Raw genomic sequence first — 22,374 nt, forward strand, 5'->3', positions numbered from 1 at the left:
GCCCATTGCAGCATCCGAGGATGCAACGTTATTTAAAACCCATCCTGCCACCCAGACAAAATAAACACATTCCATGGTCAGACGAAGGTTTGTGTGTCGTCTACTGAATGCTTTTTAGGACTGTTCTCCGTAACCACCGGCCTAGCTGTAAAGCATAACTGTAATTACAGTGGTCATTTTTTGTGTCTGCCAGAGATGGAGAGATGGAACGAACAATATTTTAGCTATGACGGTCTCACCTTTTTCTTAACTATAAACTCTAAGGGAAAGAAGCAGCCGCTCAGGAGACCTTGGCGAAAACCATCTCCTTTCAGAAGGGAACGTAGCCTTGGCGTTTGCTCACATATTCGTGCGACTTTGGATGTTTAACTTGATTTTCCCCCTGGTGTTTTAACGACAAGTATAAATCATAGGCAAGTGTAGCATTGTCAGAGCCTCTGCCACAGTGTGTGCCAGAGGTAAGAACGGGTAAAAAAATCCAAGCCCGAACCGACATGGGCCCATGGGAATTGGGCCGGGCCCGGCCCGAGGCCGACTAATTATTGGATGTGTAGGCCCGAGCCCGAGGGAAGCCCGAAATTTCAAATTTTATTTACAGTGGAATCCGCTTATAGTGGTCACGTTTGTCCAAGCCAATTTGAACACTGTAAGCGATTGATTACTAAAACCGAATTTGTATTATTTCACCCCTTTTTTGTCTCTACCTGTCTGGCAAAAATGAGCGCTGAGAAAGACGAGGCTTACATGCATTTCAAAGCATAGACCAAGCACTGGTCGTCATCTCTTATGATGTCAAATAAGTTTGTAAAGTTCCCATTCCACAAACGTTTTCTGGCGAGTTTCTGCACAGTGTGATTCAGGTTATGCATGCAAAACGCCGCAAGAATGCGCACTTAAAATTGCCACGCCGATAAATAACACACTGCTGCATAGCCTGCTGTACAGTAGTAGCCTACAACGTGTTTTTTTTTGGACACCGTTTAAAAAAAGCCACGCAAAGAACTGGTTGGAATTGGGAAAGTCGCGCTGGGCTTGCTGGCATAGGAGAGATGAGAAGGGCGAGGGGGAGTGGGAGGGACTCGTGGGGAGACGCAGCCTGTACAGCTGTTGCAGTTTAAACACAAGGTAGCCTGAGGAATGCCAAGCTTCGCCAAAACATCTCGTTGGCTCGTTTTTGGTAAATTTTCATACGTTTCGAAGAGCCTATGTTTTTCATTCCCAGAATAAGAGAGACATGATTCACGTGCTTGCTGTCCGGTGTTAACTCGTTAGGCTACATTGGCTAGCGAGACAGAGGCATGTGTACACAGCCTCATCACCAGAGAGTTTCTATGTGAACAGGTTGCGTCCCCACTCAGTCGAGCCATGCCTGCAGTTCACTGGGGTGCTGTCGGGAGAGCGCAGCCCATTCACTGTATGGAGTTTGCACTCCTCGGTTGGCGCCCCTAGAGTAGGCTACAGTAGGCTACCACCCGGAAAAGTGGCGAGTTGAGTCTCGCGCAATACCCCTACAAGAGTTTATTAGACTACAGTATGTGTCGGGTTGATGAGGCGACCTCTGTTTTTTGCAGACCACGCGTCTCTCGTGGCCAAAACACGGCCGAAATGCCTCAGCGCACTGTGATGGGAGGGAGAGGCGAGGGAAAGCGCGTGCATTCTAGCAGCAGGCACTGCACTGCTGGATTATCAACTGACGTGGAATATTATTAACGCACAGCCTACATAGCCTATTTATTTATTTAAAAAAAAAAAAAAAACTGTCAACGATAGAGAAGCCGAACCCGACCCTACCCGAACGTAATGAGTGACATTTCAGGCCCGACCCGACCCGAAATTGGCTCGGGTTCGGGTTCGGGCTCGGGCCTGGGCCAAAAATCATAGGTCTAGTGTGTGCAGCCAACTGTGGCTTGGATTCCTTTTCCAGAAGTGGCTTTGACGGAATAGGCTTCTGACTGTTCTCGGTGTTTGCGTCACTTCAGTCTCTTCCTCTCCTCCGCCCGCAGCCAGAGTGAGTCCACTTTAAAAGCCTGGCTTGTTGCGAATGTGCAGTGTGTGTGAGCGTTGCACCAAGATATTAAAATTATGTTTTATAGGTAGCCATCTGCTATAGGCCTAACCCATTCACTGTGCTATAATAAAACATCGGTTAAACTCATCAATGTGCATTTTAAAGTTATGAAAGTTATGAGTCATTAGGTTACAATTCATCGTGGCTATTATTTTATTAACCGAAACACTAATTTCATGTGTGTGAAATTTCCCCGCATATACAGCACCTGCATTTCTACTGATCCACTAATTGTTTACTTTTGCACAACTTGCCTCATAATAATGCTGCCATAGACATGTCATTATTTTTCAATAATGGTAAAATATCTTGTCTATGTAAGTTATTACATAATACATTTGATTACTGCTGACTCACTCACTGTTTACTGTTTGCCATTTCCAGACTTTTCCAGGAGGAGAATCTGCCATGGTCATTCCCAGCTGTATTGACAAGGCTGCTGACCCAAGCTGAGGTCATCCACCCGCCACCAGTATACTACAGCGTCAGCTTCGACCAGCTGTCTCGCACTGTTTGGCATCTTCAGACACTTTTTGGAGGAGGATGTCCAGTCCCCGCTGTAGGCTATTCTCCAGACTGCTGCTGTGCTGACCTGAGCTAAGGGCACGGCATCTCACCCCACACGCCCTGTCACCCCACCACTACCACTCTATTCTGGCTGTCTTTCATCAGTGTAGTCTTGAGTCTACCTGCTGTGCCGCATTGGTACTCTGCCATGTCCAGTCCCAGGGATATCCTCCAGACTTCTGCTGACCCAAGCTAAGGTCACCCCCTCATACAACCCTCTCACGCACCTTCACCACCACTACTCTGACTGGCTTTCCACAGTGTAAGCCTACAACCTACTACTGTCCCACTCCCTACCAGGAGGGGGGGCAGTAGGTAGGTTAGATACAGTGGATACAAACAGTTACAAGGAGGAAGTGTAGCAGCGCCAAGGCCATCCTGCATAGTCCACCACTCAGGCCTCGAACTGGCTACCTTCCAGTTTGGCACAGTAACACAGTACGATACCACTGAGGTGAAGGTCCAGGCCAATAGCTCAGCTTTTACTGTATCTGTATGATTCCTCGGGAGGGAGGTTTACCCTTTAAGAGTATACTGTCATACCGGTGTGACGGGAATGTTCGGGCAGTGAAAGTTCTATAGAATTCTGGGCGTCATTCAATACAATATGGAATTGTAGAATCTTGCATTGTTATAGAACGCATTCTTTTTATAGAATGCTCAAAAACCCACACTCTTAAAGGTTACTGACATTCTATTGTAGAACTCTGCTACTTGGCATCCGTTAAAAGAAGGACCAGAGGTGCCAATCCCTGGTTCAGAAAGTAAAAACGTGCCATAAATTTGATGCAACTCGCCCCAGCTCCGAATCAGCTGGTCGTAATGAGTCCTCAAGACAGGTAAGACCAGGGTCGCCTAGATACTGCAGAGGTGAGGTGAGGTGAGGTGTGAGGCATGATGGGTAGCCTGCGCCTCTTCCGCCTCTGCCTTCTACTGGGCTCGGTCTTCATGCTCTTCCTCATCATCATCTACTGGGATGAGGTGGGCCACGGAGGGCTGCACCTGCGCACCTCTCCCCCAGCGCCTCCGCCCCCGTTGCCCCCCGTGCCTGCCGCCCCGGCGGGGCTTAGAGGCGGTGGAGCTGGAGGAGAAGGGGATGGGGATGGGCGTCCTCTGTTGGTGGCTGCAGGTGTAGCAGCAGCAGCAGCAGCAGGGCTTAGAGGCGGTGGAGCTGGAGGGGAAGGAGGAGGGGAAGGGGGTGGAGATCCTCTGTTGGTGGCAGCAGGTGTAGCAGCAGCAGCAGCAGCGACGACAGGGTCTGTGGGTACCGGCACACAGCTGGCGTGGACGGCGGAGGACAAGGGTTACGCGTTCATTTGGGACACGGACGCGTTCGACCGGGAGGTGATGGAGGATCCGGACCCGCCAGAGACTAAGCCCACGAGGGGTGCCGAGGCGCAGGCGCGGCCTCCGCAGCATCCAGTCGCCAAGCCTCCAGAGGTTGTGGAGGTCTCGCAACTGGACACACAGAAGGGGTACCCCACAAAGACGACCACAGTTCAACCACAGAAGGAGTCAGAGCCGGAGCCGGAGCCGGAACTGGAACCGGAACTGGAACCGGAACCAGAACCAGACCTGACACCCACACAGGCAATATCAACTCCCATGGCGCCCACCAGCACTGCTGCTACAACTACCACCACCACCACCACCACCATCTCCACCACCACCACAACCACACCTCAAGTAGCCCGCTTGAGTCCAACCACCAGGCCCCCCTCACAGACCCCCCCAGCCAGAGACTCAGCTAAGCCTCAGCCAACAGAACCACAGGGGAGGGGAGACAACGACCTTGTTGCCCCTCAGCCGACTGACCCAGACAGCATGGACAAAGTCCCTGTTCCACTGCAGGCAACAGAACCTAATAGTAATACACAGGACATCTCCAAGAAACCAAAGCAATCTACTGAAACCGACAGTGGTATGGACAATAATGAGTCCACAAAGCCACAGGAGGCTCCTCCAGAATCTGTTGCTAGGGACGTCACAATGTCCGTCAACAACCCCCAACCCCCCGTGCCTCCAAGTAACAACATCATGATGTCCGTCAGGCCCCAGTCTGTGCCCCCTACACCCCCCGACTTCGGCCTCCTGAAGCGCCAGGCAGAGCGGAGGAGGCACCTCCAGCAGGCCTGTGCCCCAGACAGCGGGCTCCTCTTCCTGGGTAAGGAGCGCTCCTTTGACCAGATCCCCAGCCAGGCCCTGGATCACCTGATCGTGGACGACCGGCACGGGGTCATCTACTGCTACGTTCCCAAGGTACTTGCAGGGGAAACTAGTGTTAATGAACTAATTGCTTAAGGGGTTAATTAACACGGAATGGAGAATGACCTTAATTGATTAATTATTCTTAGGTGAGGCTTTTATCCTAAGCGCCTTAGGGTTATTTTAGGTAGACCGCAGTCGCTGAATGTGGGGCAAGAAGCCAGCCTTGCTCAAGGGCACTTCAGCCATGGATTACTTAATCAGCAATGCCAATTCTTGTTAAATGTGACCCAGTCGTAGAATGCCAAGTAATGAAAAATACAGTATTAAATAATCATATGAAATACAGTCCAAGTCTGGACACTCTGACTCAGTATTTTTTTCTTTGACACTTAACTGCTGCTTTTATCTAAAGCAACCGTTATTGCAGGGTGTTGATTGCTGCCCTTGGAGCATTTGGGGTTAGGTGCCTTACTCAAGGGCAGTCAGGGCACATGCAACCCTGTAATTCAAAGACCAAAACCATTAGGCCATGGTTGCCTTTTCTTCTGTTATTGTCAATATAGTAAATTAACACTGACCATCTCCTGCAGTGCTTAATGGGCTGTGGGCTGAGAGAGGAGAAATTCCTGTAGATGTTCACTCTTAAGGCGAGACACGGCAGGTGAAATCATCGTTTTTTCATGCCCTGGTCAAATCTGACATTTTGGGCTAGTTTGCATCCTTAACTTGTTGTCTTTCACACTGGTGTGAAGAAAACGTCTAAAAAACAGTATTAGATAGTTATTTTATTACATTTGGTAGACTTGCGCTTGTGATTTTTAGCTTGATTTGTCGTGTTTTTCCTCTTGTTACGCACAGTGTTTATTTGCAACCGTTGGGTTTTATATGCCTTCCGAGGTCTCGTTGGAAAGCTTGAGTCTTCCCGCATATAGTCATGTATTCCAAATAAGGATATTTCCGCTGTGTCAACCACCAATCATTGATTTAGACAAGGCGAAAAAATCAGGAAGAGAAGGTTGAAACGAAATCCGATTGGCCGGAATGGGAGATTCGGCACTGTGATTGGTTCTAATCAGTCACGTGTCACTCTCGGCTGCAGTGGATTATTTTGGAGTGAGGACTATCCAACAGAGCACTTCGTGTCTCCACTTCTTCAAGACGAATTGGAATTACAAGAGCCCGTGCTTACATGTAACAGAAAGCAAGGAGAAACAATAAAGCAAACGACAATATATGTTTTAAAGTGAATTATTCGGTACGTTGTCGGCATTCGTTGGGCTCGCGTTTGCAATGCGTTGCCTACAGTTAGGTTACCCTCTCCTTGCACCACAACGAAATCTCTGTCAGTGCGCGTTTGAATTGAATAATCAACGAATTGGTACTCATTGTACTGTTTATTGTGTTGTGCGATGTAGCTCACAATTGACTCACATAGCCTAATAACCACTCTTGTATCTTGTTTTCGAGTGAAGTGCACAGGTAAACATGCCGAGGTTGTTCCGAGGTGAAACCAGCCTGGCGACTAACTCTGTGATATTTTTCTTCCAATAGACCAGTATTTCTTAAGTTGATGGATATTGATTATTAGTCTATAATTGACTCCATTGGCACAGAAAAGATTATTTCCTTCAACATTATGGAAAGGGGCTTGTGTAAACAGACTATCTTTGGATGAGGTAGTTGACCACCACGCATGGCAAAGCAGAGAGGCTGCTTGTCATCCTGCAACATGCTCACTTCCCAAAGTCAGTGGATATATGAAAAAAAATAAGCATGGGCAATAAAATATACCCTGCTATATATTTTAAGTGAAGTAAAAACAAAGAAACAAACAAAAGTAGAGCTTTATTCATTGGCCCAGTGGTGTGCACAGGCAGAGAAGGCCCTTTCATGAACAAACAGAGAAGTGTCCCAATTTAGTTGTAGCCTATCATGTGGGCTGTTGCCAATCACTGGCATCTAGCAAATAGAGACCATTACACCATTACAAGTATAGTAAAATAATCCTGTCTTTAAGGGTAGCCTAGCAGGAAACATTCTGTTTGTCCATAGGCCGAAGCATAAGCCAACCTTAACATAACCAAAAACTAAATAATAATTAAGGCCTAGGGCCTATAGGCCTACTAAAACCATAGGCCTAATCATGATTAAAAATTAACATGGTTTATAACTCCTTGCTGTCACAAATAAGTAGGCCTATACCAGACTGTGCGGCTATTGTAGCGATAGGCCTATAGCTGTTCTGTCAAGTAGATGAGCTATATTCAATTTCAGCCTATTCATTCTCAATATTAAGGACCCTTTTGTGTGATCTTTTGGAAATATTATGGCCAGTAATACATGTTTAGAGAGGTCAAAATGAACCTCTGATGCTATAACATCCATGGACCTACTCCACAGTTTGTGATTTTTAACCTGGCAGTTTCTGAGGCCTGTTAGGGCCTATTCTAACATATTGGTAGGCTATATGCAAATTGGAGGACCAGCCATTCACTTCACCAGTTGGTAAGTGAAATAGTATGCTTCAAGTGCACAAATATGGCCTAGATATAGGTGATTTCACTCCAAAATTGGTGTAGTGAATGGCTGGAAGAAAAGGGGGTACAGGATTGCAACCTCGAAAGCCAGATCACTGATGATGGCACTGTACATGCCATGTTGATACCATTAATGATAAAATAAAAATATTCACCTGTTTTAAATGCAATAGAGTTATCAGTTTTAGTGTAATACATACATATATTCATCCTACATTCATCCTAATGCCATTTTTTATGTACGTTGTGGCTTTTACCAGAAATCTATGGATTTTTGCCATACAAATCTTTAACGGCCATTTTCTCAAAATGAGGTTTTCCTCACACTCAAAGGCCTAAAACTCCACTTCTGTATGACTGACATACACCAAACTTTCCAGTCCTATTCCTGACGGTATATGGAAGATTCTGTCACAGGATTTTGTTGTTATATCATTCTAAGCCTGATTTATAGGACTTTTCCTCTTAAAATGAGGCGAAAAATCACATTTTCAGGGCTAATGGCAGTTTTTTAAGATTTTCTGGGAAACAAAATGAGATATCCATGAACCCCTGTGACAAAATCTTTTAAATAGCTGTAATAACACAATGAAAAAAGAATTTTGAGTCTAGCTCTTCCACATGTCAAGTTTTACACTTTTGAATATATATGCAAATTAGCGCATAATTAATTAAACATAGCCTAATTACCATATTTAAATATAAGATTTCAGAAAACTTCCAATACATTTTTTTCTCCTATATGTATGAGTAATCCACTGGAAAAGTTTCATGGTGATATCTGCAAGTTATTTTTTTTAGCCTATTCACCTTTAGTGTCTCGCCTTAAACAGTACAGTACATTTTGTGGTGTTAATTTAACACCTACAGAACTTCGAGGTCCAAAACTTCAAGAGTTAAATTCATCTAAGTGTTCACTCGACACTGCAAAATATACTGTGAAGTTTGGATGCTCTCCGTATTCACGGACAACTTACAAAATCAAAGAAAAACATTGGGTAGGCTTTATTAATCCCCAAAGAGGAAATTATTTTGCCACCTGACCAACCATCCACACAACATATCAAGACAGTAAGACAGAACATTAATTAATAAATGGTGACAGTCAATAAAGCACATTAATGTCTGTCCAAACATTTAGTTTGCAATTGAATCAGAAACAATTAAACAATACATTTGAACGTTCTTGTCATTTGAAACAATTAATTTGCATAATACATACATTAACATGCAACATTTTATTCAACATACATCCCACAGGTGGCCTGCACCAACTGGAAGCGAGTGATGATCGTGCTGGGGCAGAAGCTGGTTGCCCCGAGCAACACCGACCCCAACGCTGCGGAGCCCCCCCCACCGACCCCTTACCGTCGCCCGCAGGACGTTCCCTCGGAACTCAGCCACAACGGCACCCTCCACTTGACCTTCAACAAGTTCTGGCGGCGCTACGGAAAGGCCTCCCGGAACCTCATGCACGCCAAGCTGCGCAAGTACACCAAGTTCCTGTTTGTGCGCGACCCCTTCGTCCGCCTCATGTCCGCCTTCCGCAACAAGTTCGCCCAGCCCAACGAGGACTTCTACCGGCAGTTCGGTACGCGGATGCTCAAACGTTACGCCAACGTCACGCGACCGCTGCCCGCGACTGCCAAAGAGGCGTTCAAAGCGGGCTTGCGGCCGTCGTTCACCGACTTCGTCCACTACCTATTGGATCCCGAAACGGAGAAGGAGGAGGCGTTCAACGAACACTGGCGGCAGGTTTACCGCCTTTGCCATCCGTGCCAGATCCACTATGACTTTGTGGGTAAGCTGGAGACTCTCGAGGAGGACGCCCAGCACCTGTTGCGGATCCTGGACGTGGAGCGCGAGATCCAGTTTCCGCCGGGGTACCGGAATCGCACCGCGGCTAGCTGGGAGCACGACTGGTTCGCTAACGTCCCGCTCGAGGACAGACGGAAGCTTTATGAGCTCTATGAACCTGATTTCCGGTTGTTTGGATACCCGAAACCAGACACGCTGCTACATGAATGAAAAATTAGACATTAAACATGTGTCATTAAATGTTTACTTCCAAAGCTGGGAAATTGAACATAAACTGATTTGAAGGACACATGGAGAGTTGCAACTACTGGCTGCCCTCTGGGATGGCGCCATCTTGAATTTCTGATGTCCTATTTATCAGCACTTATCGTGCATTACCTTTTCGCTATTGGATTCTGTGTGTACTATTGCAAACATTAACTTTAAAAGTGTCAAATCACCTCTGCCAATTTCTTTGGACAGCCCATCAAACACCTTTGACCAGCACAAAGGAGGAGCAGGAACTCGGATATCAAACACAGTGCTTTAAACCTGATTGTCTATGTTTTTAGCCCAGTTTTGTGATGTCATTTGAATGTCCAATTTGAAAAAAAATATCAAATGTAAAGCACTGGCATATCACCAATATATATCAAAATGGTTTTCGCATGAGGTCCTTCCGTGACCATCTGCAGTGCGATGGTTAGTAAGGGGGACTTATTACTCTTTCAAGGGATGCCCCCTGGCCATGATAAAGCAGGCGTAGGCCAACGCTTCCTCCCCCTAAAAGTTCCCCCATCCACAAATGGTCTTACACTTAACACAAAGAGCTGTGCCTCGTCATCTTGTGGTCTTAACATGTTTTTGTTTTGGTGCCAAAAAAGAGTTGCTGTAAAATCTTACTGCTAGCTAAGCAAGAAAGACGTGGTATATATCAAGGGATTCTTTGTTATGAGCAAGTTTATTTATGATCGAAATGTGATCAGATATTCCACATTTAACGCAGTTGCCTAACAGTGAACAAAACACATTAGCAGCAGTGTGTGTTGTTAGCACATGGGAATGTGAACTGCGATGTGAACTATGTTAATGTTTAAAGGTAGAGTATGTGATTTTTAGTAGTTTATTTCCCGATTCTTTTTTTGCTGCTACATGAAAAGGTGGCTCTTCCCCATATACCTCCTTTTTTAATTATTATTTGATATATTATAGACATTTTTGGCTGTAACACTTACTGTACTTAGATCAGAGCAGTAAATATTAGTTTATTACTCAGTAAATATTAATGACAAGATTCGTGAATGAGTAGCATACATTTTGAAAATAAGCTACTAATATTACATACTTTCCCTTTAAAGTTCAGCCAAGGTTACTAGTTGCAAATGCAGTGTTGAAATCTGCACTTGGAAAATCTGTAAAATGGTGGGAAGGGCAGAAGTAATGGCAATAATAAAAAAAGGCAATGTACTTTTTTGAAACCCTAAGGAAAGCAGCTGATTATGCGGCAACTGCACAACTACCAGCTAAGCAATTTTTTTATGGCTGATAAAAATCGATGCATCTTGCTGCCTCTGCTCATTTACTGTTCGCTTGATAGAGTTTCACCCAACTGGGAGTAGACCAGAAGTACACACACAAACCATAATGTATCCCCCCAGGCACCAACATAGGCACTTACAGTACAGTATCACCTAAGCTTTTATGAGCTGTTTCCACGTAACAGGACATTTTTAAGTCTGGATATTTTTTTCTCCTGGTTACATTGGTTTTGACCTTCCGTTTCCACGTAAGCAGATTTTTAAAACCCACATATCAAAAATCCTGCTTTGAAAATATCCCAGTTAGGGGGCTAAAATGCACCTGTTACAATGGAGTTTTCATTTTTATCCCCATGTTGCATTTCCACCTAAACAGGAGTAAAACAATACCCACATATACACGTAACAATATCCTGCTACGTGGAAACAGCACCTTAGTTGGAGTATTTTTTTTCCTTTTCTTTCTTTTTTTTGCTTGGAGCTCCAACAGAATATCCTGTAGAATTGCCTCTAAACATAACCCATTCTCAGCAAGCATGGGTTAGCAACCATTGAGCCACATTGTGAGAACATAACACAATAGTTCCATGGTGTGGTTCCACCCAGAGTGGGTCTCCAAGGACAATGCAGGCACCAGTTAAACAGTACTGTGCAAAAGTGTGAAGTCCCAGAAAGTAAAACAGAAAACTTGGCATGGATGTGTTTTGCCTATGAAATAAATATTACTGATAAAAAAATATTTTTTTGTTTATTCAAAAAAAAATGCTACAGTTTAAACTACCGATCAGATTAACTTGAAACAAAAATGTCTTAACTACATGCCTGTTTTTCCCCAGTGGCTGTTTTTTTTCACCTTGTGAATTTGGCATTGGCACTCTTAGTACTGTGCCATGACTTGCTTTTCTTTAAAGACCGTGCCTTCAAAGGGAAGAGGAATGTGCGTTGATGGTGTTGTTTGTACATGTTTCCTATTCACTACTGCCTCTGTACTGTATGTATGTGACATTAAACGGAATAACATCCATAAAGACATGAGATGTTGAATACACTGGATTAATGGTCAATCTCTCTTTTTTTGTCAGCCGTGTTGAATACTGGATAGTGTTCAACGGGTCAAGCAAAATTATAACAATAACAATCAATTGTCAACACTGTTCAAACTCCAACTCCCATTGTCATTGTGACACAGCACACAAGGCAAGGCAAGGCAAGTTTATTTATATAGCGCATTTCATACACCGGTGCAACTCAATGTGCTTCACAAAGTTAACAAATGTAAATGAAAGGAAAACAGGGAAATGAATTAGAGTCAAAAAAACATTTAAAACATTAAGATAAAACATAAGGTAAAAATAATAATAAAATAAAACATAAATAAACATAAAACCTTGAAAAACATACGCAGTCTTCAGATTTTAACTGTTCGACGACAGAGGAGTCTGGCCTCCTTTTTTCCGTTTACCTGATAGAGTCTAGAATTGTCAGGGTTTTGTCTTCTCTTATTTTACCGTCTTTTCATTCAATCCTCAGAATTTAACTGTTCGACGACAGAGGAGTCTGGCCTCCTTTTTTCCGTTTACCTGATAGAGTCTAGAATTGTCAGGGTTTTGTCTTCTCTTATTTTACCGTCTTTTCATTCAATAATTTAAGAAAGCATCTGAGAACAGCTTTGTCTTGAGTCTAGATTTAAAGCTATCAATAGTGGGTGCATTTTTTACGTCATCTGGAAGCTGGTTCCAAAGCTTTGAAGCATAGAAGCTAAAGGCTGCCTCTCCACACTTTGTTTTGACTTTTAGAATCACCAGCAAATTCTTCTCCGTTGACCTTAGTGACCTGGTCGGTGCATACAGCTGAAACATATCCAGTAGATATGTGGGTCCCATTCCATTTAATGATTTAAACACAAGTAGCATTGCCTTAAAATCAATTCTGTAGCTTACTGGGAGCCAATGCAGCGATCTTAAAATTGGAGTAGCCTAATGTGGTCAAACTTCCTTCTCTTTGTAAGAACCCTTGCAGCTGCATTTTGTACCAGTTAAAGCTGTTTAATGGTCTTATTTGGGAGGCCAGTAAAAAGACTGTTACAGTAATCAACTTTACTAGAAATGAAGGCATGTATTAGCTTCTCCAGATCATGTTTAGACATCAGGCCCTAAATTTAGAGACGATTTTTATGTGATAAAATGCAGACTTAGTAATAGCTTTCATGTAGTAATAGCTTTCATGTGACCGTGCACAACACAAGTGGTCCCTGCCCTCAGCACAACTGCATTGTATGCCTCACCTGTGCAAGGGGGCAGCCCCTAGGGTACCTGTCATGGAGGAGGATGGGGGAGAGCACTGGTTAATTACTCCCCCCACCAGTCTGGCGGGTTGGGAGTCGAACCGGCAAACTTTGGGCTGCAAGTCTGACGCCCTAGCCGCTTACCCATGACTGCCCAAGATACTGCAGTCTGTGTCAAGGTTGTGCTGCAGAGATGCCGCTCCTTCTCTTAGTGAGTTTGAACTGTTTACTTATTCATAGCACTGTTTTAGGGTAGAAGAGCAATGTGAAAGATGAATGCATAGTTGTTTTTAATAATGCATCCACAAATTATCAAATACATTGTGATTTTTTTGGCTCTCTGGCAGTCAACCTTCCTTTGCCAGGTCCCAGTTGTACTTGTGAATAGGGCCGCTGACAGCTTTGATTGGGCCCGGGACAAAGTCATCTGAAAGTTTCTTTTTTTTTTTTTTTGTAGAGTCTTTGTTTTCATCCTAAGCTCAACTTTTTAGTGCATGATACACTATAAGGTGTCTGCACAGACGTCATAGAACTAATAGAACACAGGGGTAGCGCCATCTTGAGTGTACCCTCAGCTGGCCCTGTACCCCCAATACCCTCAAGATGACGCTACCCCTGTGTTCTATTAGTTCTATGACGTCTGTGCAGACACCTTATATTATTCGTTCTAACTTAAGTGCAGGCCAAGAGCAAGTATAGACAGGCGGAGGCATACACAAGAAGAGCTAATTGTCAAACCTCTAGTATGCAGGTCACATGCAGGAGCAGCCTTCGCCTTCAAATTCACACTCTACTGATGTAATATACTCTGCACAAACAAGGAATAACTTGTGTTTCACTTGTGGAATTACACGGCATACAGTTGCCTACTTTGTAATTGATTGATTGATTTTTTTTTAGCCCCACCTGCTTGTGATAAATCCTCATCATCACTATTTTCTGTGAAGATTGTGATTAATCCGGGTCACGTCTAGCCTCGCGAGCCATCCTACGTACTTCCGCCAAAGGATTGGCTCCACTACTGTAGTCTGGCCGTGCTTCTCTGTGGAGTGCCTGGAGCAGTAGAATTTTGATCGCAACGCCCCCCCCAGAAAACAGCCAATAATCGAATACGGGGGAGGACGCTCGTGACAATGACGTACACATCTGCGCCAGAGCCATTGGTCTGCGCTATGTTGTTGTTGAGTAACTGCCAGCGATTGAGTGAAAGGTGTCCAATAATTTTAAACCATAACTGAATGCAAACTTCCTACTTCCTACAATCGCTTCAGAGCAAAGAAATGCCAGACCATAAATACGAAGTGAAATGGTAGTATTATGGGATGGTCAGGACCAAGCTAGGTCACGTCATCCAAACAATTGAATTTTGCTAGCACCTAGGCTACTGAACCTCTTCTGAAGCTTTGAAACACTTTTTCCTTTCTCTCAAAGGTTTCTTCAGTGCTTACTCACGATTGCATCCAAGGCCAAGAGCAAGCTTAGGCAAGCAAGTGAATAAGCAAGCAAGCAAGCGTGCGCTAGCGGGGCTAAATGCCAAGCCTTGACTCTTGTCTTCAGTCTACAGGTCAGTGCTGGTCTAAAGTAATACAAGGCAGGGTTGCCAGATGTGACTTGGGATTTCCAGCCTGGAAAAATCTCAAAAGCCGCCTGGAGGCATTAAATCCCACCCAAGAACTAAATTTTATACAATTCTATGGCCATGAGTTTACAGAAAAAACCCACACAATACCCTATTTTACCCAACAGACGGCCATCCTAAACAGCCCAATTGAGCGGGAAACTGCCCAATCTGGCAACCCTGGTGGCAGGGCGGAAACCACTACCACTGTGAAAGAGCTTCAGACTCCAGGCTATATTCAGCTGGCTGACTGGCTGCCAAGCACCTGACTCCTGCTGCTGCCACTGCTGGAGTTCAATTGTAGAGTTACTTGTGCACAATCCCTGGTGCTGAACAAAAAGATTACGTATTTTTTGAAAAAAGGTTCGCACACTTCTTTGGATTTTTTCTTCTTTAAGTTATTTTTTCTTCTTTTTATTCATTCATTCATTGGCAATGACGTTTCGACCTCTCGGTCTGAGGAATCTGAGGAAGACCGAGAGGTCGAAACGTCATTGCCAATGAATGAATGAATAAAAAGAAGAAAAAATAACTTAAAGAAGAAAAAATCCAAAGAAGTGTGCGAACCTTTTTTCAAAAAATACTGCTGGAGTTCAAGCCACAGGGCAAGCAGCACAGTTGACAGCAGTGAACAAAAGTAGTGATATTTGATTGCATGATATAGCATAGGATCATGTAAAACGTATGAGATATTGGTAACACTTAATATTAATGTCTGCTTATAAAGACTTAGTAATCAATTAACAAATGATTAACAAAATATTAACAAATGTTTTTATTATTAGCTACATTTTGTTCATACGCTATACAATATCTACAAATAATATGTTGACGATTTCACAAATCTTTGAACCAGGGCTTTGAACCGGTTCAAGGAACGAAAACGAAAACCAGGAACTTTTTGTATTTTAGAGGGAACAGAAACGAAACCGGAAACGTTATTATTTTTTATGTTCTGGAACGGAAACACTAATTTAAAAATAATGGTAACCGGTTAATACCGGTTAATACCGTTCCTCAAACTAAAAAAAAAGGAATTATTTTCCTGTGCACGTTACCATGACGGCTGAGGTTCACGTCCTGTGTGACATCAGACATTCTCTGACTGAATGGATTACAAAGTCTGCACTCCACATGTTAAATAAGAGAAACCACTGTCATACAAAAGGGCAGAATTTCCATTGCATCATTGTAAGATATTGCAGAGAAGCGCGTGTAAAGCGCACAGAGAATGTTCGACATTATTGGGGCATCCATGGCTGCAAATATGCACAAACTCACAATGTCCATCATAGCGCTCCCCGTGACCCAAGTCAGCGTGGAGCGCGCGTTTTCATCATTGAGGTTTATTCTCCGCTTAGGTCGTCCCTGAATGACAAAATTCTGGAGGATATTACTTTCATCCGCTTGAATAAACAGTTTGGAAGTAGGCTGACTCATTTGCACTTCCGTCTTTCTTGGTTAATTACCATCTGTTAGGCCTATGGGGAGTAATCAGCTGACAGGAACGAAATTAACCGTTCCGGGAACAATATTTTTTTGTTCTAACCGGTTCGGGAACGTCAATTTATTGGTGGAACTCATAACCGGAAACGTTATAATTTCGTTTCTGTTCGGAACGGAACGTTTGGGAAAAAATAATGGTTCAAAGCCCTGCTTTGAACCGAGTATCAGTCATTTGCAAACAATTTGTAAATGTTTAATAAATATAAAATATTAACATAACATTTACAAGTCATTTACACACATTTGTTAATGCTTTCTTAATCATTTGTTCATTATGTACTAACTAAGTGTTATTAATGCTTTATTAGCAGACATAAATATAAAGCGTTACCGAGATATTCAGCTGGTTGACACGCTGCCAACCATCTGAGTCTTGTTGCTGATACTGATACTGATAATGATACTGCAGCTGCTGCGGTTCAAGTGTCGGGTCAAGCTGCACAGTTCCACTTGAACTGCAGTGCACTACAGCAACCATGCAGTATTGTAGTATTATGTAGCATACGATAATGTATAATATAATTATTATGGGCAGTCATAGGTGAGCGGTTAGGTTAGGGCGTCAGACTTGCATCCCAGAGGTTGCCGGTTCGACTCCCGACCCGCCAGGTTGATGGGGGGAGTAATCAACCAGTGCTCTCCCCCATCCTCCTCCATGACTGAGGTACCCTGAGCATGGTACCGTCCCACCGCACTGCTCCCCATGGGGCGCCACTGAGGGCTGCCCCCTTGCACGGGTGAGGCATAAATGCAATTTCGTTGTGTGCAGTGTGCAGTGTTCACTTGTGTGCTGTGGAGTGCTGTGTCAAAATGACAATGGGAGTTGGAGTTTCCCAATGGGCTTTCACTTTTCACTTAGTATATTTGAGATATTCAGACATCTGGCTGCTGTTGCTGCTACTGGAGTTCAAGTATCAGGTCAAGCTGCACAGTTCCAGCTGATCTGCAACGCACTACAGTATTGGACAGACTTTTTTTTGGCTGAGGAGAACCAAAATTAGAAATGCATTTCTAAACCGTGCAAGTTGTACATGCATGCACACAAATTAGCCAGGTCTTGACTCCAAATGCCTGAATTAGTTTCAGTGGTGAGAGCTCAAGCTTGGCGTTCTTTTCATTCTGTTTAGTCCCTTTACATTGAACAGTCTAAAACCTACGCCCTAACCCCCACCACAAAGACACACACTCACGCTCGCACGCGCGCATGCACACACAAACACACAAAAAACTCTAGCAGCACAACATCCAAGCATTGCAACCCCACTTCCTGTGGCCTAGTTTCACATGAGTTGGCGAACACGGTTGATTAACTCGAGAGATAATACAGAACACACAAGTTGTTTTTCTTCCTACACTCATGGAGAAGGCCTCTGTCTGTCTCTTTGAAGTTGTTTGACTTCGGATGAACAGTGAGGCAGTCAATCTCTAGTAGCCCCCTCTCCTGTTGAGATGGGCGACTGAGATTGTGTGTGTGTGTGTGTGTGAATGTGTGTGTGTGTGTGTGTGTGTGTGTGTGTGTGTGTGTGTGTGTGTGTGTGTGTGTGTGTGTGTGTGTGTGTGTGTGTCTGTGTCTGTGTGTGTGTGTGTGTGTGTGTGTGTGTGTGTGTGTGTGCGCGCGGGGGGGCACAAACAGGGGCCATACTGTAGTGCACTGTAATGGCTTAGTAGCTCAACTTGACGGGTAGTGGACAGGCACAGACATGACACCCCTTCAAAGTGATTTAAGAGTCCAAAGCATCGTACGAGGTTCCTGTCACCGTTGCTGTATATGTCATTATAACATCTGTTTTACAATGTCTCTTATTTTATGGCTTTTTTGACCAACTATCACTCTTGACACCTTTTTACACACACACACACACACACACACACACACACACACACACACACACACACACACACACACACACACACACACACACACACACACACACACACACACACACACACACACACACACACACACACACACACACACACACAGAGTCAGATAATTATCACAGAGCTATAATTACATATCATGAAACACAATTTTCCGTCTTCAACTCCCAATTTGGCGCCGGAGTCAGATTACCCTTTAGCTCACCTCTCCTTCCAGCGGGTGGCTGTTTCAAGTGCCCCAAGTCGAGCGTGAGTGAGCTTGTTAATTTAGGTCACTGCCCTTTTCACAGTGGATTGCCAAGTGGGGTGGTTTTCAATAAAGTGGGCAATATTGTTTAATACGTTGTGTTTTTTGTGGGTGCTGTTTTTGGAGGTATTCTTGATATGGAATGATGATGATGATGATGATGATGATGATGATGATGTAATTACGTAATACAGCTGGTGGCTGATTCACATGCTCTAACTCAGTGATTCTCAAAGTGTGGTCCGGGNACCACGAGTGGTCCGCGACAGAGCTCAGGTGGTCCGAGAAGGGATTTCATTTTTCCAAGACAAGCTAGCAGTAAGCTATATTTGTAACATTATTACAAAGCTAAACATAGCTGAAGTCTCATTTTCACCACAATAAGACAGGCTTGTAATGTGAATAAAAAGTAGCCTATGTGATCAGCACCGAAATTAGACGCGTCAAATTAGCAACCGCAACTGTCAATTCAATTGAGAGATGGTCCCTGAACATTTTTGGGGGGACAAAGTGGTCCATAGTCTAAAAAGTTTGAGAAACATGCTCTAACTCGGCCGTGAGTAAGCTTGTTGGAGTGGATCATTGCTTGCTCTCTTTTTTTAGTTTCTTGTAGGTAGGAGAGACAATTCTAGTGTCAGTGGGGGCCCCAAGCAAAACCCCCAAAAAATTTACATTCTAAATAAATCGGCGCATTATAATTTAAAGTTGGGCTGTTTTTCACCATGGCTTGGGGGCCCCAAGCGGCTGCCTGCCTAGCCTAGTGACAAGATACGCCTCTGGTCCTAAATGTAAATTCAAACTGTGACTGTGTGCATGGGTTTCTTCTTTTCTTTCCATTTAGTCCAGTCCCTTAATCTTGAGTAGTCTAACCCAGGATTCATGTGTATATCGCCACAAATTCAGAATATGTACATTTAGAGGACCCTTTCAAAACAATCTGGGGTTGAGCACACTTCCTAAAAATAGACATATCGTCTGACAGCCTGCAGACAGTAGACTCTCTCTCTCTTTCTCTCTCTCTCTCTCTCTCTCTCTCTCTCTCTCTCTCTCTCTCTCGTTAACATGCAGGTTACATTCCCAGTATTCATTGACCCGGGGAGAATAATGTATTTGGGGCAGGCTGTCCACATTCAAACTGAAAAGACGGATCATCTTCCAGACACAAAGAGAAGACAAAGACCTAAAACCTTTAGGGAAGTGTGTGTGTGTGTGTGTGTGTGTGTGTGTGTGCGTGTGTGTGTGTGTGTGTGTGTGTGTGTGTGTGTGTGTGTGTGTGTGTGTGTGTGTGTGTGTCTGTGTGTGTGTGTGTGTGTGTGTGTGTGTGTGTGTGTGTGTGTGTGAGAGAGAGAGAGAGAGAGAGAGAGAGAGAGAGAGAGAGAGAGAGAGTGTGTATGTGTGTGAGAGAGAGAGAGAGAGAGAGAGAGAGAGAGAGAGAGAGAGAGAGAGAGAGAGAGAGAGAGAGAGAGAGAGAGAGAGAGAGAGAGAATGAAGCACTGAGCTCACATATTTTAAACTTGCATAGGATCAGGAGATCAAGATGTCACGTTGGACCGCCTGCATCATGGACCGACAAAATGCAGGAGAGGGTTGCTGGTTCAATTCTCAGCACCAACAAGTAGGTGGAGTGGAGGGAGTGAATAATAAGTGCTCTCCCATTCAATCCTACCATTAGCCCCCCTTTCTCCCTTGAGATGCCTGTTGAGCTGCTCCCTTCAATGAAGCTGAGAGCTTTTGCCGGGCCTGGGACAGTAATTTGAAAGGGCCCCCGATCCAATACATACAGTAGAATAATGAGGACCCAATTTCGGGCCCTATCTCCCTGGGCCCAGGACAATGAACCCCTTTGTCCCCGCCCCCCGCCCCCCTGCCGGCTTCCCTGACTGTGTGCACTCTGTGCTGTGGTGTCCTATGTCACAATGACAATGGGAATTTCCCATGAGACTTGCACCATGGTGTGTATAGACATGAACTGTACAGAGTAAAAACAATGACCTGAATGGAAAACCAAGAAGTTTAAGATTAACAGGAAAACATGTTTTATGAATTGATTGGGCAATAATGCAGTGAATATGATGAATAGTTTACAGCCATGAAAATGAAAAGAAAATTAGGCCTATGTATGCAGAGCATCCCAATAAAATAATACCGGTATATACACAATTTAAATAATTGAAAATAGCTGTTAATTGTAATTCATTAATAGAATTTACAGATATCACATTGTTGTCTTGTCACCATCTAAACCGGAATCCCTGCTGATCCTGGCACCGCTCTGCTGACAATGCAAATTACAAATTCATTCACTTCGAATGGCTGCCTTCATTTCCAGTGACTGATGCAGGTCACAGCATAGATTTCAGACATCAGTCTCAGGCGGCGGCGAAACAATTAAGTGATTGTAAATTCTGTTAAACTATGAAATTTAGATTAAATTTAATTACCACTACATTACAATAAAGCGATTAAAGCAGTGGTTCTCAACCTTCTTTGAATAAATGCACCCTTGACTTCTTCATAAGCCTCCCAACGCCCCATTGACCTGATCATGCCAACGCCCCCCATAAACAAAATAGACTAATGGCCCCAATGGGAACTAAGCCCCGCCCCCACTCAGCTTTAACCCTATCCAGACTGGGGGGGGGCTAAAAGTGCCCGCACCAACTTTGATGACGTATAACTCCTTAACGACTTAAGCTATGACTACGAAACTTGGTGACTTTTCCTAAACTTTAGTTGGCTACAGCTTAGCACCAAAAGATTACGTTTATCATTTTTGCCGTTGCCATGGCAACGGTTTTCTGACAGGTATGTCTGACCGAAAATCACTGATCTAAGTCTCATTATTGTTCCTTTTTCATTTTTTTTGTTATTTCCATTAGTATCAGACATCTTTGTGAGCATTAAAGTGGTCTGAAGCATATAATCATTAAAATTTAAGTGCATTACCTAAATTTGATGGAAAATACATTATGGCGAGATTTAGGGCATTATAATCAGATGATGTCATTATGACGTCATAATACCAGATAATGACACAAAAATGATGTCATTCATAGATGTCCATATGTAGATCATCTCCCTAAAGTTTGGTGGTCATACCGTATTCCGTTCATGAGTTATGAGGGGGGGGTCAAAAGAGCCCCCCCCCAGGCCCAGGAATGCCAAAAAAGCCCAGTCTGAATAGGGTTAAACTAGAAAAACTAGATTAAAGTGTGTACAGGCTATATTTTATTGGGAAACACTGTGCATGCACTCTGGAGAGATGCACAGCAAGAAAGTCATTCCTCTTCTTTTTTTGTTTGGAAACCTGCGGAATCTCCTATTTCCAAGAGTGGCTCCCTTCCAAGGAAAACTAACCTCCACCCACCAACACTTTCCAGTACTCTGTCTGAACCAACTCTCCGATGGGGTTTGTTTGTTTAGTCTGTGTGCTCTTTCCTCTGCCTATCCTCAGGTCTTTCCAAGAGTCTGTCCAAAAATACACATTTGGATGCCAGGCATACTGCAGACATGCTTGCAGTGAGTGTGCATTGCCACTAGTGGGCGTTATTACCACGTCTTCTACTGTACATGCTGAAATCTTTTGTCTATGAGGAGATGTTCATGACAGTTTTTGGAAACCAAGATGACATTCTCATAACTGTATGATCATTTAGCCAAACAGACCAACAAGTTCCGCACAAGTTTTCAAATCACTGGCGAAATGTGATATACTGTATCTCCCAAAACTACTCGTGTCAAAACTAAACCCTGTCTGATATGAAAATAGGCAGTATAACAATTCCACAGATCCCTGTATTTTGCTTTGCCAAAATAGCTTTGAGGCACTAGGGGGCAACGTTTCACCCTGTTTCTCGTAGGCTTTTTAACATGTGTGTGAGCTGTGACCTCCATCTCTGTGGTCTGTGTGTGTTTATTCTGGTAGCAGGAAGAGGAAGCAGGGCCTGGTCAGACCAGCACCACTAACACATACAAAGTACCACAAATGTGTGCATGGACCCTAATGTGGTTCTTAACCTGGGGTGCGGGCACCCCCAGGGGTGCGTGGAATTGTATTTGTGTTGAGGTTGTGACCAAAATTCTGCTTGTGAATATTATAATTAGGTGGAAAGAAAATGTCATG

At 43.9% G+C, this 22,374-nt stretch overlaps 1 protein-coding gene across 2 annotated transcripts in view; it reads left to right on the top strand.

The window, feature by feature from the left end:
- LOC134448373 (carbohydrate sulfotransferase 12-like) overlaps positions 1-11,766 on the top strand; it is a 12,311-nt gene extending 545 nt beyond the window's left edge. The window contains exons 1-3 of one of the 2 annotated variants that reach the window (XM_063198059.1): positions 1,985-2,008; positions 2,453-4,894; positions 8,641-11,766. In XM_063198059.1, the coding sequence (XP_063054129.1) occupies positions 3,530-4,894; positions 8,641-9,408 (2,133 nt within the window). In that variant the 5' untranslated portion in view covers positions 1,985-2,008; positions 2,453-3,529 and the 3' untranslated portion in view covers positions 9,409-11,766. Of the gene's footprint in view, positions 1-1,984; positions 2,009-2,452; positions 4,895-8,640 lie in introns of those variants that run through there. The other variant, XM_063198055.1, reaches the window with a different exon arrangement.
- The last annotated feature ends 10,608 nt before the right edge of the window (positions 11,767-22,374 follow it).

The sequence above is a fragment of the Engraulis encrasicolus genome, chromosome 1 (genome assembly GCF_034702125.1).
Source record: "Engraulis encrasicolus isolate BLACKSEA-1 chromosome 1, IST_EnEncr_1.0, whole genome shotgun sequence".
NCBI lineage: Eukaryota > Metazoa > Chordata > Actinopteri > Clupeiformes > Engraulidae > Engraulis > Engraulis encrasicolus.